We start from the raw sequence: 23,092 nt of genomic DNA, 5'->3' as shown, positions 1-23,092 counted from the left end.
GAGGAGACAAGGTTTATGTTTCACTTGAGCAATAAGTAATCTTGCATCACATATTTCGGGAACAATCCTTGGGCCGTAAGCAGCTCGCGGGATGAATCATGAGGCTGTGCAGCGGCGACAGTATATTAGTGTGTGCTCTGTAGTGGTTCTGAATGGGGGACATGTGTTCAGCGCAAACATCTCACTCCTGCTCAACGTTCCGGTGTGTAACATAGGAATACTGAGAATCAGACATTATTATGAGAGAAGGGGAATAATGGAGGATCAAGGGGAGCCTAATAGCAGGGAACAGACCAGCAGACTCAAATGACTCATTGTATCTTATATAACACTCTAGTTTCTGCTTATACTGGGGGACCAGAGGTAGATCTATGAATTCCCGGGCCCCAATAGGGAATATGGACAGTTCTCTTCATGGGTTTATTTGAGGCCTTTATATTGATTACCTATCCTTGGCACGCCTGCCAATCCGCAATGTGAAGGGCAATGTAGGTCTCCTTCATTTTTACTGAGATATAGTTCGTTGGTAGGTGTTACAACTGTCAGAGTCACTTGTCTCGTGCCTAAGTGTTACCTAGATTTCTTTGAAGGCATAAAGCAGGAACCATCCATTTTTGATTTTTTTCCTATTCCCAGCTGAATGATCATGTTATTGGGTCACTCAGACACTGAGCAAGTTTGTAAACCATATCAATCTAATACAATTGAAAGTGTAGCTTATGGCTGTATTGCAATAGTTTAGTTAAAAGTGTCCTTTACAGGACAATGATTTGGCCAAAATCTACAATCTACCATGTTGGGTACAAATATCCTCACAACAATGGCAGATCTAGCAGACTGAAGACTGAAGTATAGCTAAGGGGTTCATAGATCAATCCAAACCTTGCTATAATCCTTTACCAAGAGCCATTCATTCAGCAAGAACAAGCACAAAGATGGAACGCATATTCAATATGAATTCTATAGAAAAAACTCCATCTTGAACCAGATATACCTATAGACACTTTATAGCCTTGTACGTGAGCCCTTATTCCTTCTCATTAATTGTTTCTTCCACTTGGCATCTGGATACCTGACAGTACATTCTCTAGTTAGATAAATAGGTCATTGCTGTTTGTCTACACATCAGCCAGATAATGCGTAGCTGCTTTGTGTGTACCAGGAAGGTATTCTGTTTGCTGCTCCATATTTCCTGTTTCTCCATTGTATGCTTTATATATTGTACAATGGATATGATGGTACAGGGTGCAAAGTCTTGTCAGAGCTTTGTCAACCTGTATGCTTTCTCTACACCTCTAAATTCATGCTACAATTTATGAAATTGAGATATTATAGGGTGCAGCTTCAGCCTATATATCATAGTAGCCACTGCCTGCGACTTCGTCTGCGTGTTGTTGGCGTCGATGATCCGGCTATATTTAGCAAATTGCTGCTGTCTATGGTCCACCTACTCTGGCATTTCGGCAACTCTCAAGCTGTCCTGTCGCTGAACTTGTTCCTCGCACCGTGCCTGTGATTGTACCGGCATCTCAGCAGCTTGCAGAGGCTTGGACTCAGTGTTATCTGTGTGTTTACATAGAGAGATAATAGACCTGGCTTTATCAGCAACCTCCAATTAGCTGAGATAAGCCACAGGCAAGAGCAGTTTAATATAGTATGTGAACAAAAATTCATAACAGTCGTGAAGCCATGTCATTGACCGGGATAAAAAGTAGCCTGTGTGTTAATCCAGGTTACCAACTATCTATGTGCCAAATTTCATCCAAATCAGTTCAGCCGTTTTTGCGTGATCGAGTAACAAACACACAAACAATCAAACATTCACATTTATAATATTAGTAGGATAGGATCTGATTATGGGGATATTGTCACTCCTTATGGAGAGACCACCTTGTAGGTGTGTGGAGTCTTACAAAGCCCTTTTCGCTCCACTGTGGGGGATTATGGGAAAAATTTGAAAATATGTTTCCAAAGATGTAAATAGGGAAACTCTGCCTCTGTATTATGGGAATCTCCCTTGAACATCATGCCTGACTTTCCAACAAGTTTTTATTGCAATGATACGGGATTTTGTCAAGTCAGTATCATCTCAGCTGTGAACAGCGCTGTTTCGATCTGATTGGATCTCATCAGCGCAGCCTAGGGAGAACTGACTTGGCAGAGGTGAGAGACTTCTAGACCAGATTATGGGGATATTGTCACTCCTTAGAGAGAGACCACCATGTACAGGTGTGTGGAGTCTTACAATGCCCTTTTCGCTTATGATGGGATCTGACACTTTGTGCTTGGACTGTACAGGGCACTAAACTAGCAATAGGCATTGGTCAATGTTTGGCCATCTACAACCCAGTTCTGCCCACAAGTTCCCTGTACAAGTTCAATTACCCCACATAAGGGATTTACAGAGCAATGAATACTCATCTTAATCCACACCCTTGGTGAAATAAGTAAACGGAGAGAATTAACACAAGCACATGAGACAATACAGGGATTACAGAGGATTCTACATGTCAGTGGGAAACTTTATTTCTTATATTGATAGAAGATATGATGAAACACAGCTTTATCGGCTGCTCACAGTTTTTTCATAGGTTTAGGTGCATTTAGGACTCATGTAACAGAAAATCTGGCATTATTTCCAACAGTGACCAACCATAGTGCAACTTCACATAGAAGAAATTGCAGATGCACTACAATTGCTGGCTATGGGCAACAAAACAATATTTGTGGAAGGGTTCAATGGGCTGTATTATGGCATCTTGCATGAACCATATATATTCAAAGCCCAGGACTGGATCAAATCCTGTCTATTCAATCTGAAAATCCTTTTCCCTATTAAAGGTCTTTGCAATTAATGTCTTATCCTTAGGTCTTCAATATTGGGTTGGTGGTGGTCCAACACCCATAATACCCACCTCACATTAATTCATCATGTAGCTTGTTTGGACCTCAATCCCAGGCCACTATATCATGTATAATGTAACTGTAACAAAGACACCAAAGCACTCATCCAAGCACCATGAATTCTTCAAACAGCTGATCCATGGAGGTACTGGCTTTCAAACACATGCTGTTTTGATATTATCCTAAGATGGTCATCAATGTTAAATACCCAGAATCCCCCTTAGCCACTCTTGGACCACCTGTTCATCCATGCTTAGCCCTGCAAGGACGTTTATATAAAGTTATATAATCGTGCAGAAACTGAGTGCCGACTGTTATGCAATAAGTGCTGTGTACACAGTGATGGGCACCGCCATGATGCAGCTCCACTAGAGGATCCAGATCAGCTCTGCAGTATAGTTTAGGAGGCTGTATTACTCCCGTAAATAGGGCTAATGTATCAGCCACAGTTAAGGGGGAAATCAGCAGGAAAAATGTAATCTTTAAATGCCCCCCAAGGTCTATTACAGCCTTATGTTATATTTAAAACATTTATAAAAGAACCAAAAAAAAATGTAATGCCACTACTACACCCACGTCACAGGTTCTTGCACTGCCCCCAGTATCATCTATATAAAAATTGCCGTAATGTAGAGGGGAAACTATTTTATTTGTTGCAGCACTTTGTGCTATTTAAAATAAATAATTATATATATATATATATATATATATATATATATATATATATATATATACTAGCCTCTGCCTGCGACTTTGTCTGAGTGTAGTTAGCATCGATGACCCACCTATATTCAGCAAATTGCTGCCGTCAATGGTTGGACTGCTTCGGCATTTCGGCAGTTCTCAAGCTGTCCTGCTGCAGAACTTGTTCCTCACGCTGTGCCTGTGATTGTTTTGGCATCTCAGCAGCTCGCTGGGATGCCATATAATGAGCGTGTTGTTAGCGTCGATGATCCGCCTGCTCCGGTGTTTTGGCTGCTTGAAGAGCCACTTGATGCCTAGCTTGCTCAATGCCCCTGAGCTGCGCTTGAGGAGAAGTCTGTGACTTTTGGCTTCCTTCATAGCTCTCATGGTTTTAGAATTTTGCAAAAAATTAGATTTTCTTTTCTCCCGGCATGTATAAAATTGGCAAACTGCCAATTTGGATTAAAGGGGCTTCCTGGCGCTGATCAAATAATATGCAAATACTTGTTCACAATGGACTCAGGGTTGCCTGTGTGTTTACATACAGAGATAACAAAGTAGCTTTATCAGCAACCTCCAATTAGCTGAGATAGTCCTGCTGCCAAGAGCAGTGTAATATAGTATATGAACATAAATTCATAACAGTCGTGAAGTCATGTCATTTACTGGGATAAAAGGTAGCCTATGTTTTAATTGAGGTCTCTATGTGCCAAATTTCTTCCAAATCGGTTCAACTGTTTTTGCGTGATTGAGTAACAAACACACAAACATCCAAACACTCAAACTTTCACATTTATTATATATATATATATATATATATATATCCTATATATCCTATATATCCTATATATATATAATGTATGAGTATGGTACAAGCTGACATATTTCCCCTCCTCTTTGTTTACATTTCTTGTATATTAAAATAATGGAAAACAACATAAAAAATAAAGCCCTATGTGTCACCGAAAAAATTATGAAAAAATGTTTTAGCCTCAAAATCACATGTACAAAAAACCTGAAAAAGTGTCTGGTCTGAACCAAGGAAAACAGCCTGGTCCTGAAGTACGGTATTTAAAGAGAGTCTGTCAGCAGAACCTAACATATCAACCCGGCTCCACAGAGACATAGGTTAGGGTCACCTGAATCAAACCGTGTTTTCACCTTGCAAATTGGTTCTTCCATTAATATGGTGTTTTCCAATATGCAGATGAGCTCTTTGGAGCAACCGCAATGCTCTCTTTGCGCCAAAGAGCTCATTTGCATATTTACAGCGATATTTCGGCAACAGAGTCACCGTTTCACAAGGGGAAAACACCTTTTCATTCTGGTGACCCTGACCTATCAATATGTTAGGATGATATGCTGGGTTCTGGTGACGGACCTCTTTTAAGCTTTGCAATCAGCCAATATATGGTCAAATGCAAAGAATTTATCACTCTCCTCCTGGAGGTTTCTGGTATAAAAAGGCTTACGTTTTTGAGCACCGTAGTCAGTGAATCATGTATATTTGTCAAGGGGAACAGTAACTAGAGACCAGACACCTTAAGGCTATAAGGCCCCTTGTAGTGAGCCGCTTCCAGAAAGCTCTGCAGAAAAGACACGACTGAAACACATTGTGTTTTGTTCTGCGGCGCTTTTCACAGATGATCTGCAGAGTTTTCCTCTGCGGACTCTATGTCCCTAATATACCTGCAAACTAAATATGGTTCTGGCTTATCCCATCCACACATTGCAGAAAAAAAATCTGCAGCACAAAAGCAATGAAAACTCTGCAGAAAAAATTGTAATCTGTAACTGTATTGTTCAATCCAACTACACAGATACTTACTTGACACATAATAACCGAAGCGTCAAAACATTTTTTATTCTACATTATGGACATGACCTGCAGAAATACTCAGGCAGCAGACCTGTTCATGTATTACATAAGCTGCCATCTTTTTGAATGGATGACATATAATACTGCGCTGACAATACTCATTTGCCATAAGGCCGTGGGACATCAGCAGTAGGAAGACAGCGTGGTTTTATTTTGGATGGAAACTATTTTTCCTTGTGTAAGTGAATGGAAAGCTCATTTCCCAATATAATCATCGGATGCCTGGGGATTGGCTTGTGTAATTGTAACAAATTTTTGGTAATTATGCCAGAAAGCTACAGGACTGACGTACTGCACTCCAGTCTTAAAGGGAGTGTGTCACCAGAACCAGCATATCAGCTCAGCCCCGCAGATAGATAGGTTAGGGACACTGAAATCAGACATGTGTCTCAGTTATCTAGATATTGCTGTTTCTGAGGGTGTTGGTAACTCCCTCATTGCTCCAAACAGGTCATTTGCATATTGAATAAAACAGTGAATGCTGTGACTGGATGCCAGTGCACTGTATGCACTGCAGCAGCATCCAATCGCGGCTAGCCGTTTTTGGACCAGATTCTGAGGCGGCCACTGCGTCAAAATCCTGACCAAAAACTCTTACCCTTAGGGTCCATTCACATGGAGGAATTTGCATCAGAATCCGAGCGCAAAAATAAGCCTCCCATTGACTTCAATGGGTGACGTTTTCGGCACGAAACCCATTGAACTCAATGAGAAAAAAAAGCCTCCCACTGATTTTAACGGGTTCCGCGTGGAAAACGGAACCCATTGAAATAAGTGGGAGGCTTTTTTTTGCGTGCGGACTCTGCGCCAAAATCTGTGCCAAATTGCTCTGTGTGAATGGACACTTAAGGGACACTTAAGGCAGAAAAAAATCTCCTTCAGGAATTAGGAAACGGCATTTTGATGCAGTTTTGGAAAACCACGTTGAGTTTTTTTCCACTTCCCATTGACTTCAATGGGTTTCTCCCGGTGGAATCCACCTGAAGATAGATCATGTCGCTTTTTTTCCCACTAGCAGAAAAAAAAATGTTAGTGGAAAAAAAACTGCTAGTGACTCCCTTTGAAATGAATGGAGGTGTTTTTTCATGGAAATGTTGAGGCGGATTCTGCGTCAAAATCTGCCTGCAAAAAACTCTGTGTAAACTGGCCCTTAATAGGTGCTGCTGATTCTAGCACAGTTGAAATTTTCTCTCTAGCCTCCACCGTTCTTGAGCAAAAAGTGTAGTTAGTTTTGGTGTGTGATGTGCTGTTTACAGAGGACCTTTCATGTCCTCAGAGATGTGCGGTATTATATACTGCTAGAAAGCTGACAGAGTGTTGAATTTAGCTCACTGTCAGGTTTCTCCGTATGTGCCCCAGCGCAGGAGATATCAGTGCCATTAATTTTGGCACCGGTATATCTTTCCACTGTCAGAAAGACGGGCTTTACAGCTTAGTATCATTTCTGGGCTGTGAGGAACACCCCCTGACAGTACAAGGCTATGAAAGATTACTGTCAGGGGGTGTTCTTCACAGCCCAACAATGACGCTAGGCTGTAAGACCCGCCTTTCTGACAGTTAAGAAATATCGCCAGCACCAAATTGTCTGTTTTCTAGCAGTGCGTAATGACACACATTTCTGAGAACATGAAAGGTCTTCTGTAAGCTTTGTAATGTCAGAAGGGCAGTGTCAGGCAGGGAGGTGTGATTCAGATCTCCAATGAGAGGCAGCCATTGTCAGAGCTCAGAATCACACCCTTGTCTGCTCCTGTCTGACACCGCCCTCCTGACAGTACAGAGACTAAATAGCATATCAGGAACCAAAACTAACAGCACAGATTGCTTGGGAACAGTGGGGGCTACAGATAAAAATCCCAACTGTGTCAGGATCAATGATCAAATGATGTAAAGAGCTGGACTTGTTAAAGGTGGTGAAAGGTCCTCTTTAAGGCCAGGGTCCCACGGGCCGGAAATGCTGCAATTTGCCCACGGTGGAAACGCCGTGGGAAAAATCACAGCGTATTACAGTAACTGCAAAGTGGATGAGGATTCAAGCGAATCCCATGCCCACTTTGCATTTAAAATCGCAGCACGGACACACTGCGATTTCCAAAACCGTCGCAGCATGTCAATTATATCTACAGAAAGTCTGCGGAAGAAAACTCCGTAAACTTTCTGTTCAAAGCACTGTGGGAAGAGCTGCGATGCGTGCCAGCACTTTAGCGCTGTGGGTCATCCCGTGGGGCCTTAGCCTAAGGTTTTTTGTTTTTTTTTTGTAAATAATGTGTATATTAAACTTTTTAATTTAAATACAAAAACGAAAAACAAACAGTTCAGTATTTTGTACTTGCAACATTATTTGCAGTCTGTTGAGGCCATCTCTGTTACCAAGTACATTATCAAAATCTGTAAGATAACAAATTCCAGCACATGCAATGAGACAAATCAGCTGTCACAGTCCCAAAGTGGTTTTAAAAGCAAGTCCTTTAAGGTAAATTTGCATGTGCTAGTCTAAGGGTTTAAAAGCTTATAAGATGAATTTTCAGCCACAGAAAGCTTAGCGAGGGGGTCACCATAGGAAAGGTCATTACTTAATGCTGCACATGCTGGTACTGGTTTACAGAAGAAAAGACAACCAACAGAATGACCCAACAACTTGTATATCAGAACCAAACTTTACTGGACTCGAATGACAAATGCAGAATGGATTTTAGCATACCAAGCATCGCACCACTCCAAAACAACAACTTCAACACAAGTTTACACAAGTCGATGGGAAACACTTTTGTCCACCAATCACATTTACACCCACAGACTGAGTTCTCCGGGGGTTTGTGATGCAGTAGGCTGCTTCTTAGGACGATACTCACCAGACAAGAACAACATGTATCCGGACTGACGAAATCTCAAAAAAGTCTGAGGCCTTGTCCTGGTGTAACCTATATGTCATGCTGCAGCCAGAGTAGAGTCATTTCACAGCACACACCAAATAAGTCTCCCCGAGGTACAACCACATATCTGCCTATACTGTCAAGGGAAGATGGCAACCAATACACCAGATTTCAGAGCAATAACACAGTACACAAGAACACTGGTACAATGAGCAACCTGGTCAGTACAATGACCATACCATACCATACACCCAAGTATACAAACAAGGGTTACTAATCTAGTGGCACAGTGTAACAGTCATCCACCTAAGGCTGCTAACAATAAGATAATCATTTAATAGTCCCACCATGGGGAAATTCAATGTGCTACAGCAGCATGGATAATACAGTAATATATTCAAGAAAGAACACACACAAGCTCATAGCAGATAGAAAAGATACTAGGAGTCATAGCAACTAAGAAGAAAAGAAAGACTCAGGATCATTTAGTTCTCTGTGCGGAGTGATCTCCACTTAGCCTGATGTGGATTATACAGCCTGACTGCGGTTTGGAGGAAGACTCTCCGATAGCGCTCCTTGTCACACTTGGGGTGAAGCAGTCGGTCACTGACAGTACTGCCCAGTGCTATCACAGTCTCATACATGGCATAAGAGTTGTTCTCCAACATGGAGCTCACCACAGACAGTATCAATGTGGGTGGTCATATACCTATATAGATTCTATGTATATATTTTTGAGGATGTAGCATAGATTCTATATAGGTATATGTTTTGTTGTTCAGGGCAATCTTTTGTGGGTTTTTTTATACTAGTAGATGAGATTATTTGTAGGTCTAACAATATGGGTGGACCTACATCTATCTACAGTGGTAACATAAAAGAGCCTAGCCACACAGGACTTGTGAGGTCTAGCAGAGGACAACCTTTGTAAGGCTGCAGCACATCACTTGCTGTATGGGATTATTTTACACATAAACCATTATTTTATCCTAGTAATAATATGGTCACAATACCACAGTGGGACACTTATTACACTGACAACAGACACGCCACAACATTGAAGGCAAAGTTCATATGTGTTGAGCTCAGTCATTGACTGACTATGTGAGACAAGCCCAGATATATGTTTACTTTTCAAGGAAAAAGTACAAGGTGAAATACAGTTGCCTCCTAAGTGACCATTTCACTTAAATGGATAGAAAATAGACATATGACTTTGACACTTGATATCTGTTAGATAAAAAATGGACAATAATAAGATTAAGAAGAATGCCTTCCTAAAGACAGAATATGGAGGTCCACAAACCAGAAAAGTTCCTATCTGATTTTAAGAGCTCTTGTAGTTTGCAAGACTAACAGAGTAAGTGGCAAGAAGTTACTTGAACCTAAAGGGACCTATATACACTATATTGCTGTCTTCAGAACATGCTCATTTTGTCAGGATACAGCAAACATCTAATATGTATCGGGGTCTTCCCAATGTTCCTTGCCAGATGACATGAGTAGATAGCTGCAGGTATGGAAATCTGAAGCTCCAGACATTATCAATTTGCTGGAGGATCTACTCATGAATAAAGCCATTCCAGAGGAAATTTATTAGATTTCAAGACATCTATGCAACCTGATGCATAGAAAAGATATGGGGTTGGATGGGCCAAACACAATGTGAACAGAATCTAAGTGATTGCATGAGTTCTGATTTCTCAAACAGATAGACCGCCAAATGCAGCCATCCTCAGAAGCTAAGCAGGCGATGCCATGTGCTAGCCATTAGTGATGTTTATCCCATAATAACCACTCTGTTGAGTTTTGTCATATGAGGTTTGCAGCTCAATTGATACAAATAATACATAAGTGTATAAGTACAAACTACTGACTGTGCGTGACTGCTGCCAATACCGAAATACTGCACCATGGGTTCAGATTTACACTCGTGATTCTTGGGGGTATTTCCTTCCCATCTTGGACTATAAATGGGAGGATTTAAAGGGATTTCCCCGTGCCAGGAACTCAGCAAACAGCCTGATGGATGGGCACAAGTATACAGCAACTTCTAAGCTAAATTTCCATGATAGAGGATCATTTTTTGGCATGAGTCCCTGAGGTGTATGGAGGGCCAGTATTCAATAAGCAATGACGAGACTCAAACTGGAATGACTGCAAAACAATATGGAGTTTATTAAGGAGAATAAGCCCTTGCAAGGTCATGACAAGTAACAATGGGACCCCAGTAGACCATCTGCAGCTGAAAATAGAGATCATGAAAAGCTTGTTGTTATTTTCATTACACAAGTGACTATAGACATTTTTCATGATATCTGGTGAAGGGAGTACTTTGGGGTGCGATAAAATAAAGCAGCTTATCCAAGATTGTGGAGTTTACCTTTACAGCATGTGAGTAATACCTATGGAAATGCTGTGTAGGTATAATAGGGGCAGACGATCTGCAGAGGAAAACTCTGCAGACTTTCTGTCAAAAGTGCAGATGAAAAAACTGAGATTCTTTTCAGCAGCGGTTTTTTTTTTTTTTTGGCAGAAACCTGGTCTATGTTTTGGCTGGATTTATTGGCCTGAACTAGGCTCAGCTGCACTGAACATGCAGAGTTCAGTTCAGCTCAGTTTAATCCAGTTAATACATAGGCCGCAGGGGCGTAACTACCGTGGTAGCAGCAGTAGCAGCTGCCACAGGGCCCGGGCCATTAGGGGGCCCGGTGACAGCCGCTACCGCTGCGGTTTTTTTCAATAGGCAGTTACGGGCCCTATTCACTTGCCGATCCTGGCTGGGCCGGGATCGGCAAGTGACACCGCGGGCCCCACAGAGGCTATCATTATACTCGGGGGTCTTTGCAGACCCCCGAGTATAATGACCGGCGGATCGGGAGAGGTAATAAACATAAAACACTGTTACTTACCTCTCCGCGATCCTGCCAGGCCTCCGTCCTACTGCTGTCTGACGTCTCTGACGTCACATGAACCCGGCATGCTTCCCGGGTCATGTGACGTCCGACGTCATTAACGAAGGACGCGAGAGGAGGACAGCACAGCACAGGAGCCGGGGAACAGGTAAGAAGCAACAGTGGGGGTTTTTTTTAATGTTTTTATTCCCGATTTAGTCTCCGATTATTATACTCTGGGGTCTGAAAAGACCCCAGAGTATAATAATTGTTTATGGGTGTCCACAGAGGGACACTATTGGGGTTAACACTGTGTGCAGGGGACACTATAGGGGTTAACACTGTGTGTGCAGGGGACACTATAGGGGTTAACACTGTGTGTGCAGGGGACACTATAGGGGTTAACACTGTGTGTGTAGGGGACACTATAGGGGTTAACACTGTGTGTGCAGGGGACACTATAGGGGTTAACACTGTGTGTGTAGGGGACACTATAGGGGTTAACACTGTGTGTGCAGGGGACACTATAGGGGTTAACACTGTGTGTGCAGGGGACACTATAGGGGTTAACACTGTGTGTGCAGGGGACACTATAGGGGTTAACACTGTGTGTGCAGGGGACACTATTGGGGTTAATACTGTGTGTGCAGGGGACACTATTGGGGTTAATACTGTGTGCAGGGGCAAGTAAGTAAGGGACATAATAGAGTGCGGAGGAGGGGGTCAGTCGAGGTCTTCGGCGTCAGTTGGGATGGGGGGGGCCCCATGTCAAAAGTTCGCCACGGGGCCCCGCCATTCCTAGTTACACCACTGATAGGCCGAGTCTCTCGACCTGAATTCAGACATAGGCCCGGTTCACATCTGCGTTTGAGATTCCAAAAGCAGTACTTTTCTCTAAGCATGTTTCATGCGGAAACCACACAGACCTCATTATAGTCTATGGGGTCCATGTGGTTTCTTTGGTAAACGCTTTTTAATGTTTATAGGTTTCCATTCGGGGGGTTCCTAAGTGGACTTCCCCGTAACAGAAACCCAAACGCTGATGTGAACTAGACCATATGAATTGGGTCCATATAAGGGGGCATGTGCTGTGCAGCTCATTCCCAGATAAGTTAGTCTCAATGACTGATTGGTAGACTGGGGGGACAGTGAGTGCAGGTGGGATTCGTCTGGTTTTGTAGACAGCCAGAGCGAATACATGTATAAGGAAGTTCGGGCAAGAAGGTCTTAGGCTTCATTCACATCTGCTTCGGTAATCCGTTTGGGGGAGTCCGCATCGGGACCCCCGAACGGACTACCGAATGCATTGGCAAGTGGTGTGCAGTGAAAGCACACGGACCCCATAGACTATAATGGGGTCCCTGTGCTTTCCGCACGAAACATGTGGACAGAAAAGTAGTTCATGATCAATTTTCCTGTCTGCATGACTCGTGCGAAGACCATGCGGAAATGACGTCCATGTGCTTTCACTGCACACCGCTTGCCAATGCGTTCAGTAGTCCGTTGGGGCATGCGGACTCCCCCGAACAGATTAAAGATGTAGATGTGAATGAGGCCTTAGCACATAACAGTGATATACTGTCTTAAAGTGATAGGACATATTTACAATAACATGGCTGCTTTCTTCCAAAAGCAGTGCGACAACTGTCCATAGAATGCGTCTGGTATGACATCTAGGATCTATAAACTGAACATGGCTAAGCTGCAATATCATACATGATCTGTGAATAGATATGGCACCATTTCTAGAAGAAAGCGTTCATGTTTTGCTAATCCATACAACCAGTACAGTGTTCTGTAGACTTTCAGTACTATGGTGTCATGATGCTTAGTCACATAAGAGTTTTATAAGAAGAGACGTGTCAGGGGAGAGGAGACTATATGTGCAGTATATGAGTGGTAGAAGCAGTAGGGAAAGACAAGTAAATCTCTGTTTGGTTTTCCTTTCAGATCCCTAATCTCATTAGCAGATTCCTGAGACTGCAGACGCCCTGCAGGCGGCACATGTTTTAACCATACGCTAGCCAGCACTATGCTGCCACAAGGACAAATAGACCGTTTACATTTTTTCATCAAAACTGTGTCGCCGCAGAGAGGCAGAAGACGCACATGGCGGTCACTTTGTAACCCATTCAAGTGAATGGGTTTGAAAACTGACTGCCGGGTTTCCATCTCCTGTCCAGTTTCTCGGGGCAAAAGACGGAAACCCGCCGGAATGGCTAAAGCAGAGAGTGGGCGCAGATGTGAACCAGCCCTTAGTTATATATATGTTGTTGACTGAGCTCATTTAGGCCGGAGCCCCACGTTGCGAAAATGTTGTGATTTGTCTGCAGCGGAAAGGTTGTGGCAACAACCATTGCGTTTTACAGTACCTGCAAACTAGATGGGATTCTGGCTAATCCCATCCACACACTGCAGAAAAATATCCGCAGCTGAAATGCTGCGATTTATAACACCGCCACATATTTTGTAAATCACAACATATCAATGATACCTATGGAAATGTGTCATTCTGTGTAGATATAAAAGAGACAGAAAATCTGCAGAGGAAAACTCTCTGGACTTTCTGTGAAAAATGCTGCGGAAAAAAACGTAATTCATTACTGCCACGATTTGTGCCTGTGGCCTGCTACGTGGGGCCTTAGCTTTAATGTTATTATACTGGCACCAGTGGCTAGGAAACATTATATTCCAGAGGCATAATATTAATTGAATATATCTTTACCCACTCAAAAGCCACCAGGATACAACCCACTAGTACGGCTTAAGTTTTTCCATTCACAAAGACTGACTATACCTATGTCATATCCTGGACAAAGGTCACTTCTGCTAGGTAATGCAAACACAAAGGTAAAGTCTGTCAATGACATGAAATAATTGTCAAACATAAATCTTTATAGAGTCAGGCAGGACAGGAAAAGAACTACTAGCACAGCTGGTCTTAGGGAGTAACAATAGAATTTAACTTGCCCCAAATGTAAGCTGACCGATGAAGGTTTACTGCCTGCAGACATAAAACTGCTGAATAATTTTCTACTTCTATCATAGAAACACCCGTGCTAGGTACTTATGCATTTTTTTTATGCTTGATCACATTATATGATCAAAACTCAATGACCTAAGACTAACATCATCTATTATCAGAAACTCCCATATCCAAGACTTCTCCTGAGTTGCACCACTTCTCTGGAATGCTCTATCCTGGACAATCAGATTAACTCCCAATTTCTACAACCTCAAGTGCAAACTAAAAACTTATCTTTTCAGACAGGCCTATCACAATTCCTAATGTAAACCCTTCCACAGTAAACGAAACCCTTCTGCAATCCCTTTTGTAACTCTACAGCGGCAGCATGCTTTACACCACTCCATCCTATACTTTATCATTGTGCTTGGCAATGTAAGGCTCTGTTTTCACAGAGTAACGTGCCACTCATTTATACACGTATACATGTGTCAGAGCACGGCGCTTCAAAACAGATCCCATTGATTTCAATGGCTGCTGGCTTACGCGCGCTACACATTGCAATCAATGGGAGGCTTTGTAACCCATTGATTTCAATGTGTTACGCGCGTTAAGCCAGCACCCATTGAAATCAATGGGATCTGTTTTGAAGCGCAGCGCACTGACACGTGTATACGTGTCTAAATGAGCGGCGCGTTACTCCATGAGAACAGAGCCTAAGGCTTGCATGCAGCTGCTCGGTCATGGAAACCATGTCATGAAGCTCCTGCTACAATTTTTAGGCTAATGTTGATGCCAGAGGTTTGCATTCAACATTGGATTTGCACTGGTGAATTTTATGCAATATGTGCCTGTGCAATCAGTGATCCACTCTGTAAGGCTATGTTCACATTACCGTTATAGGGGTCGGTTGTTCTCATCCGTCATAGGATATTGATAGTAGTAAACTAAAGCACACTAAATAGTTGTTTGAAATCCCAAATATGAGCCCATACAGAATAAAAGTGATGTCTTTAGTTAATTTCTCCCAACACAAAAAGTTTTCTGACAGTGATTGGGTGCTAGAAAGGGTTACTGGCGATGCTATAGCTGGGTGTTGGGTGGTGAAGGTGATCCTATGAAGGCCATGGAAGTTCTTATCAGCATGGAGGCTGCACTATAAGCCTCTATCTGAAATGTCTCCCATGTCTGATTTTCTGCGAGGTCAGCTTGTGACGGGAGCAATGAGAAATAAATTATAGGCATGCTGTGCTGATCATGGTCGGCTATGGCAGTCTGGATTGCAAGCTCTGCTGCGCATGGACAAGGATACTCTGTGTTTGTTGATCTTATTATTGAGCTATGACTCCTGCATTGTTAGAACCACCCTGTCAAGTGTTTGTACAGCTCAACTTTGTATGTATTGGCCTGTGACTAAAAAGCAGTGTTTGTACTGAGATCCTGTGTCCTGGAGCACTTGTACGGTGGTCTGGAGGAGGGATCCATGGGCATACAAACAGCTATGTTGGCCATAGTTGTTATAGAGGTATCCACTACTCAGCTATAAAGATATATACTTAAGGTGACTGTTGTGATCAGTAAGGGGTTCCCCGCTATAACGTTCCAATACTGCCTAAGCAACCCACTGGTCTCTATTTCCCGATCTCTTCTGACCCCTAAGAAATGCCACTCAGCCATTGCCGGATAGTGGAGGGTCAGCGTTGTAGGAAAGTGACCGGCTCAGTGATCATTCCCTGTGTGCTATAAGGGATCAGGAAATAGAGACTGGTGGGAGACCCCTTTAACAAAACTTTCTAACAAAAACAAACCTTAGACATGATATGACAGCTGACCAAATGATATTTCGGATATTTGTCTTTTTAGGCTTTCCTACTGATGTATACATTCAGCCCAGGTACAACCACACACCTTGGGCGCCGACTAGTTCAAACCGTATTTTTCTGATCAGGAGAAAGTTATGTTATCCCCCAAGCTATAAACATGTTAGAAAACATAATGGCTGCTATAGGGCCCAACAACTAAAGGGTCCCATTGTCACTGAGCGCTAGGGTGCAGTTAGTAACTATGGATGATGGAAGGGGATGTAGAAAACTGAATGTACCGCCAATACTTTACTAGGACACTATAAAGCCTGTATGTGACATCATTCTAAATACTTTCTTCATATTCTGTGATGTCACAGTGTACACGGCGATTTTTTTTGTGTGGACATTATTCCTATATTGTTATATTACTGTGTGCATTATACCCAGGGACGGATTATAATATAGATGAAATGTGTGGTTACCTCGGGCCCGAGGCTGCAAAGCGGCCCAGCTTCAAGGCGGCCCCCTATTATAATCCAATCTTGTAATCAACTGTATTGGCATCTGAGCCACTAAGGTACCATATATTGAGTAGAGGGTACACTAAGGTACACTACAATGCATGGAGTGGCCCCATCCACGAAGTATAATGTCCCTATACAATGGAGACACCGGAGTAGGCTGGAGAAGTCAAGGTGATGTCATTGTTGCTGGGAGAGGGAATGAGGCAAGGACAAGGAATAGCATTGATGCTCTCTGGCCGAAAAACAGGTTCCAATGCTTTGTTACTCAATTTGCGTAAGAATTAAAAGCAGTTTTACAGTTAAATGAAGTGGTGAAAAACTAACTCTAGCACTGTGGTCAGGCCATGAGCACTACCAGGGACTGTGGTTTGTCTAGTAACATTTCTGCTACTGATGGACCCCCTTGAAGTGTCTCTGCCCCATTGGGGGACGACTGTATCGTACTGTGTTCAGATGACTATGATGCTCGGAATCTGGGTCTCCAGACAAGGTCCAGGCCAGAAAGTGGTCAAGGCCGATATCTGTAATTTCTAATTTGTTGTACAGCCACAAAATGCGATTAGGATATAAAGTGATATAGATGTGAATACATTTTCCAGTCGATAAAGTGTCACATTTCCCTGACATTACTATCAAACTGTAGTCAAAGGTCAACACGTCGATTAACCTAGAAATATCTGGATTATATTTACATTGTAGGCATCACCTCTTTACTGCCGATCACCTACAGTATACATATACGGGATGAGTAGTGGGCATATTTGTGTTGTTGCGCGCTTGTTGCGAGCTGCAGGTTGTTTTGTTACTCTTCAGGACGTACCATCCTATGTTATTATGTAGCTGGCTCTGATTAGGGACGTACAAGGATATAATAAGAAGGACAACACCGTCCTTGTGCCATATAAAAGGCCCATTGTTCCCTTCCATAGGAAGGTTTATGTATGATGAGTATACTTATATAATAGAGAAAGACCCCTTCTGTCCATGGCTTGTTTCTGGTACTGCTGCATTCAGTTTGAGCCCCCCACCCTGTATATTTCATGACATATTGATATATAATCTCTTATATTAACTTATAGTAACATTTATTTACTTTCATACTTCGAAGCGGTAGAGCCATGTGTTTTATCTTACATGTGTTTTATCTAGAATCTGCTGTATGCAGTAATGGCCCCCACATATCACAAGTGCAGGGATTGACTATAAGCCAAAAAAAGATTCTGAAAATATCATATGTGACATTATACATAACTAAGATAATACTGAGCATGAAAATATATTGTCTACTGGATTCTGTATGTCAATGAACATCTTTTCTCTTTCTAGATCAGACGGCGCAGACCTACACCGGCCACCCTCTTCCGGGTCTCTGATCCGCAGTCACCAGGTAACGATGTATCATATCAAGTGCTGTAAATATAGATAGATGACTGGTTTTACAGCATCCATGACTTATATGATGAAACCATTATGGATCCTGCAGAATCAATTTTATTATTGCATTGTAATGGATCCCATTATAATGAAAACATCAGCTCAGGGATCGGGGATGGCCTTATGGATGGTTCCTTGTTCAGCTGCTTCTGTTGGCTGTTTTGGTACAGTTGTGAGGTGTAAGCTGACCTTTACCTTATCCATAAGACAGGTCACCATTATCAGTCCAACAACTGGCCCCTCATAGATTAGCTGTTTGAAGCTCTTACAGGTCGAGGATGTCTTGTTCAGTAGTCACATAGCCCGTTGTAGCTCAGTACTATTCAAGTGAATGAGGCTGAGCTGGAACACTAGCAAAGCTGCTCTACAGTGTATGGTGGTGTGCTTGGTAAGCAGTGAAGAGGCTGCAGTGCTTGTTTGGACACTATGGCCAAGAGCTGAATAGTGGGGGTCCTGAAAGTCAGTCCCTAACTGATCTGATAAGAATAGACCATGACTATCATAGTCCTGAAATCCCCTATCAGGGTCCATTCACACGGAGGAAAATGGTGAGGAATTGGTGTGGAATTTCAGCTCTGAAAAAAAAAGCCTCCCATTGACCTCTGCTAGAAGAAAAAGGAACCCAATGAAGTCAATGGGAGGCTTTTTTTTCCACCGCTGAAATTCCACACCAAATTCCTCACCATTTTCCTCCATGCAAATGGACCCTAACGTAGACAATCAGGTAAGCAGATTGACACAGGTTTGGTATTTCAAGTACTAAGCTTTTGGCTATCATGGCAAATTCACGTCTCACTTCCAGATGAATGACAAGCATATAATACAGTTGTGCCAAGTACCCCATGGCAGTAGCTGCTTCATGCAACTACTCTTCACCCTGGTTAATATATATGGGGATCTCAAATAGAAAACCTCCCTCTAGGACAGAGGTCGTGACACCCGACACACATGCCAAGAGTGGCACACGAGCCCTAACCCCCTGGCACAGCAGCCTCTGTGCTTTATCCCCGATGATCTCTCTGCCCCATTCTGTCAGCCTCCGCCACCTGTATGCACCAGTCTCATCCAAAACTTGGCAGAGGACCATCCCTTATGATTTTGGGGTATTTTTTACTTGAATGATCCTATATACAAATGAATTGCCTCTATTGATATAATGTATATGACCAGCTGTAGTAGAAATAACCAATTATGAGAAACCAAAGAGTAAACTTTAAAGTGACAATGGTAGATTATTCTCACGGTTTACTTATGGCTGTCATCATGCAGTCTCTAATCTATGAAAGCTGGTGTTCTGTATGCCAATCTTAATTCCCTGACTGGCATAGATGGGTTGGTAAATTCCCTCCATTATATATCCTTTTCTGACCATACAATATGATAATACAGAACAAATAATAATCTGCCATACTGTTCATATAAGATTAAAGGATTTTTTTTTCTATATTTATTTTTTTACAATTTTTTTTTTTTTTTTTTTGTGAAATTGCTTTTTATGGGGGCCAGGAAAAAAAAATACTTGAGCCAAAAATGTCCTGTATATAAAAATATGTATTTTTTTCCTATATAATATATAGCAACATAATGAGTTTTTTTTTACCCTCTCTCTTTTGTCTACTCTTTAACCTTACAGATGATGATCCCACATTATATCAGGTAAATATTTATTCATTTCTATCGCAATGTGCTTTTTACAGATAAAAGAGAGACTATAAAACTCTTAAGAAACAACTCAGCCCCACTCACTATACCGCAATATCAGACACATGAACAAGGGCAGTATATGTGGTATGATTATATAGAAATGATCTTAATATGTAGTACTTGATGTGGAAGCCATCTTGTTCTGTTCCTTCCACACAACTGTCGGGGGAAAATCATAATACCCCAGAGATATGCTGTCTGTAAAGGAAAATTAATTAACAGGCCAAGATCGGCCTCCGCCATCTTAGCCTGGAGAACCACAAGACACATGGTGGTCGTGTATCAAAATGGATTCTGGTTTAATGGTGGCTAGAACAAAGTATATATCACATGGCATAGACAGAACAGGATTGGCTAGTATAATTAGCATACATCCATTGGTGGAGAAGTTTGTAACAATAGCCCTGATGCATATCTATTGGATAAGAAACTGGAGAGAGGACACACCCCCCTGAGGACTCTAAAATGGAGTCTTGTGAGCACATGGTCTGGTGACCGCATGATCACACAAAATGGCGGCCATCAGCACATGTCTCAAATACACATCCTAGATGTCTATCTCATGGTATTCTAAAGACAATAGACATCCTTGTTGGAGACAATTAACTTAATTACCCTTCTCTTGTCCCTTTATCTTAAAAAGGGTCTTTGGTCTTTGATCCTTTCCTAACAATGCCCGTGGTTCCTGCCGAACTGTCTCCATTTTAATTAGTTTCTTTGTAAGATAGCATCACCCAATACACAGAGCATAGTATTTACATAACCAGTCTGGCAAGATCCAAACTGCATCTCTCTGGGAGAGAGAGATGGACAGATAGAACCATCTCAGCCCCCACCTCTATACACAATTTTTCATAAGATATTATTGTTCCCCCACAATTCCCCCATTAAGACATTTATTATTTTTCATATCAGATGAGTACGTTCACTTAGTTCCCTAAATGCCAGCCCTGCTGGATTCCCCATCTGATATTTTTTTTTTATAAATGTCTACCACTTATATCTATCTTTATCATAACATCTATTAAAACATATCAAAATTAACTTGAAAGAAAATACTATATACACAATATGCCCATGGCAATTTGTACAATGTTTTGCCATATCCCCATTATCCTTTTAGGAAAGCAAAACAAAAAAAAACAAACAAATAATGTCCATTTCTTCATTCCTGCCGTGATTCAGGAATCTTTGTATAATGGGAAGCAGGTATCCTCCAATTTGACGGAGGTGGCAGTTGTCATCAGCACTTGGGAGGGGCCGTCTTTCTGATATGTCTTTTCACTATCACTCAATTACCACCTGCAAGCTATGTGCTTCTGGAAAAAATCAAAAGATCAAACAGGGTCTAGAATAGAAGAAAACGCCTGTTCATGTGTTACTTTCAGTCTTTGACACAAGTTCTGGACATAGCTGGCAGTACTTCTCATACTTAAGTTGTGAAGTCTGGGGAAAATACAACCCTTAGTGTAAGCACCCTTCCATAAAGCACCTTGAGTGTGCACTTGAACCTTTTCTACTTTGCCTGAACTCTGCTCAATCCCCAATACATACATTATTTTATTCATTATTTCACCTGTGAAATGTGTCCCTCTATCAGACTCTGTTATCTCAGGTATCCCCAATCTACACACAAGCTCAGATATCAATTTCTTGGCAGTTACCTGCGTTGTTGCTCGGCTGATCCAACCTGAGAACAAAATACACACAGACCAACACATATTTGTACGTTCAGATTCAGGCAATTGTATGTAATGGATACAGGAGTTTTGGTGTGCATGCGGTGTGTCTTAACTACCTGTCCTGGATTGTGTAGAGCACATATGTGACATGCTTTTATGTGATTCCCTGCAGCCCTTCCAAAACCTGGGGCAAACCATAGTTTACCCACTAGTGACTCCATGGCATTTCGAGAGGCATGCACCTTACCGTGGGCCAAACCAGCCATTTGGGGGTATCTATCCCCCATTTTCACATTCTGTTCACATTCTCTGGCACCAGCCTTTGTCCATTTCTCAATTTCCTCACCATTCACCTAAGAGTACAGCCCCTTGGGGTCTGCTATTTTTCTCACCTGGTTGAGACCCTTCCATGGTAGTAGTACCGCTGCTCAATCAGCCTTCTCATTTCCAATACTCTCAGGGTCTCTTCCCTTTGTGTGAGCTCTGACTTTCACAATTGCCAACTGCTTAGGGAGCAATATGGCCATATCTCAACTGACTTACTAAGTTTCCTTTCTTAATTGGCTTGCCCTGTGCCATCAGGAAGTTCCTGGACCTCCATATTGGACCATAACCATGTGCAATGCCAAAAGCATACCAGGAGTCAGTGTAAATGTTTGCTGTGCTATCAGGCTTCTATAAGGTCAGCCTCTTATACTGACATGTGTGGTGGAAGGGCTTCTTATACTATGGTGTCATGTATAATGACTACAGCATACCCTGTATTCAAATTTGCCTTTTTCTGTTAGGTACCTGGAACCGTCCACAAACATATCATAGTCAGGATTCTCCAATGGGGCGTCAGTGACATGACTGAAGCCGCCTCTTCTGAGAGGGAGTTTAAAAATATCTCATCTACTAATATCTCATTATCTACTCCCCCTTTGAATCATGAACTCCTACTGGTATAAGAGTTGCAGGATTCAAAAGTCAAATAACGCTGAAATGAGATGTTTTGAGGAGGATTGTTGAGCAAATTTCATGTTGCTCTATCTTGCCAAAGAAATATGACATCTGTCTATCTGTGTGAGGATTGCCTTACCACCGTTCTGATAGAGGAAAACACATCAGGTTCATGTCTGTCTATCTGTGGCACAAAGAATAAAAAAAAAATTAAATTATCAACATATCACAATAATATTCACTTAATCTCCCATAAAACATTTGTCTAATCTTTTTCATACACTGGTGGTTTTTGCTATCACTTCTTTTAGTTAAGGTGATAATAAGAGACACTTCTAATTAGATTTCCAGTGTCTCACTTTAAGCTACACAGGGCAATACAATACTCTATTTACCCTTTAGCCATTATACAATAGGACTTTTGACACTAATTAAGACACTAATTAAGACATTCTGTTGTTTAAGGGTCCAGCCATTGTAAGTGGCTGGCTGGCTAAAACTTGCCAAACCTGTATTCAGACTTATTTATACAATCCTAAGTAAATTCAATTCTCTACAACTTCTAATTATTTCAGAATTACAACTAATTCATTAAATACTCAAAATATATCAGCAGGAAAGGCAAAAACTTTAAGGGATCAATCTATCTCCCCCTCCCCCGTCATAACAAGAATTTATACACAAAAACACATTACAGAGCAGATATCCGAGTGCCTTCTGATCTACTTAGTCAGATGTCTATCACCTTGTAGCAAACAATGCCGCAGAAATACCACTTTTGTTTTGCAAAACTAGGATTTATCTT

General features: G+C 41.9%; 1 protein-coding gene across 1 annotated transcript in view; it reads left to right on the top strand.

Annotated features, from left to right (window-relative positions):
- The window catches only part of PPP1R1B (protein phosphatase 1 regulatory inhibitor subunit 1B), a 43,764-nt gene that overhangs the window by 2,821 nt on the left and 17,851 nt on the right, over positions 1 to 23,092 (top strand). Inside the window, exons 2-3 of the mRNA XM_075278392.1 lie at positions 17,852 to 17,912; positions 19,593 to 19,615. Of these exons, the coding sequence (XP_075134493.1) occupies positions 17,852 to 17,912; positions 19,593 to 19,615 (84 nt within the window). The remainder of the gene's footprint in view (positions 1 to 17,851; positions 17,913 to 19,592; positions 19,616 to 23,092) is intronic.

Source organism: Leptodactylus fuscus, chromosome 6 (genome assembly GCF_031893055.1).
Source record: "Leptodactylus fuscus isolate aLepFus1 chromosome 6, aLepFus1.hap2, whole genome shotgun sequence".
Classification (NCBI taxonomy): Eukaryota; Metazoa; Chordata; class Amphibia; order Anura; family Leptodactylidae; genus Leptodactylus; species Leptodactylus fuscus.
This window is presented reverse-complemented; position numbering and strand designations above follow the sequence as displayed.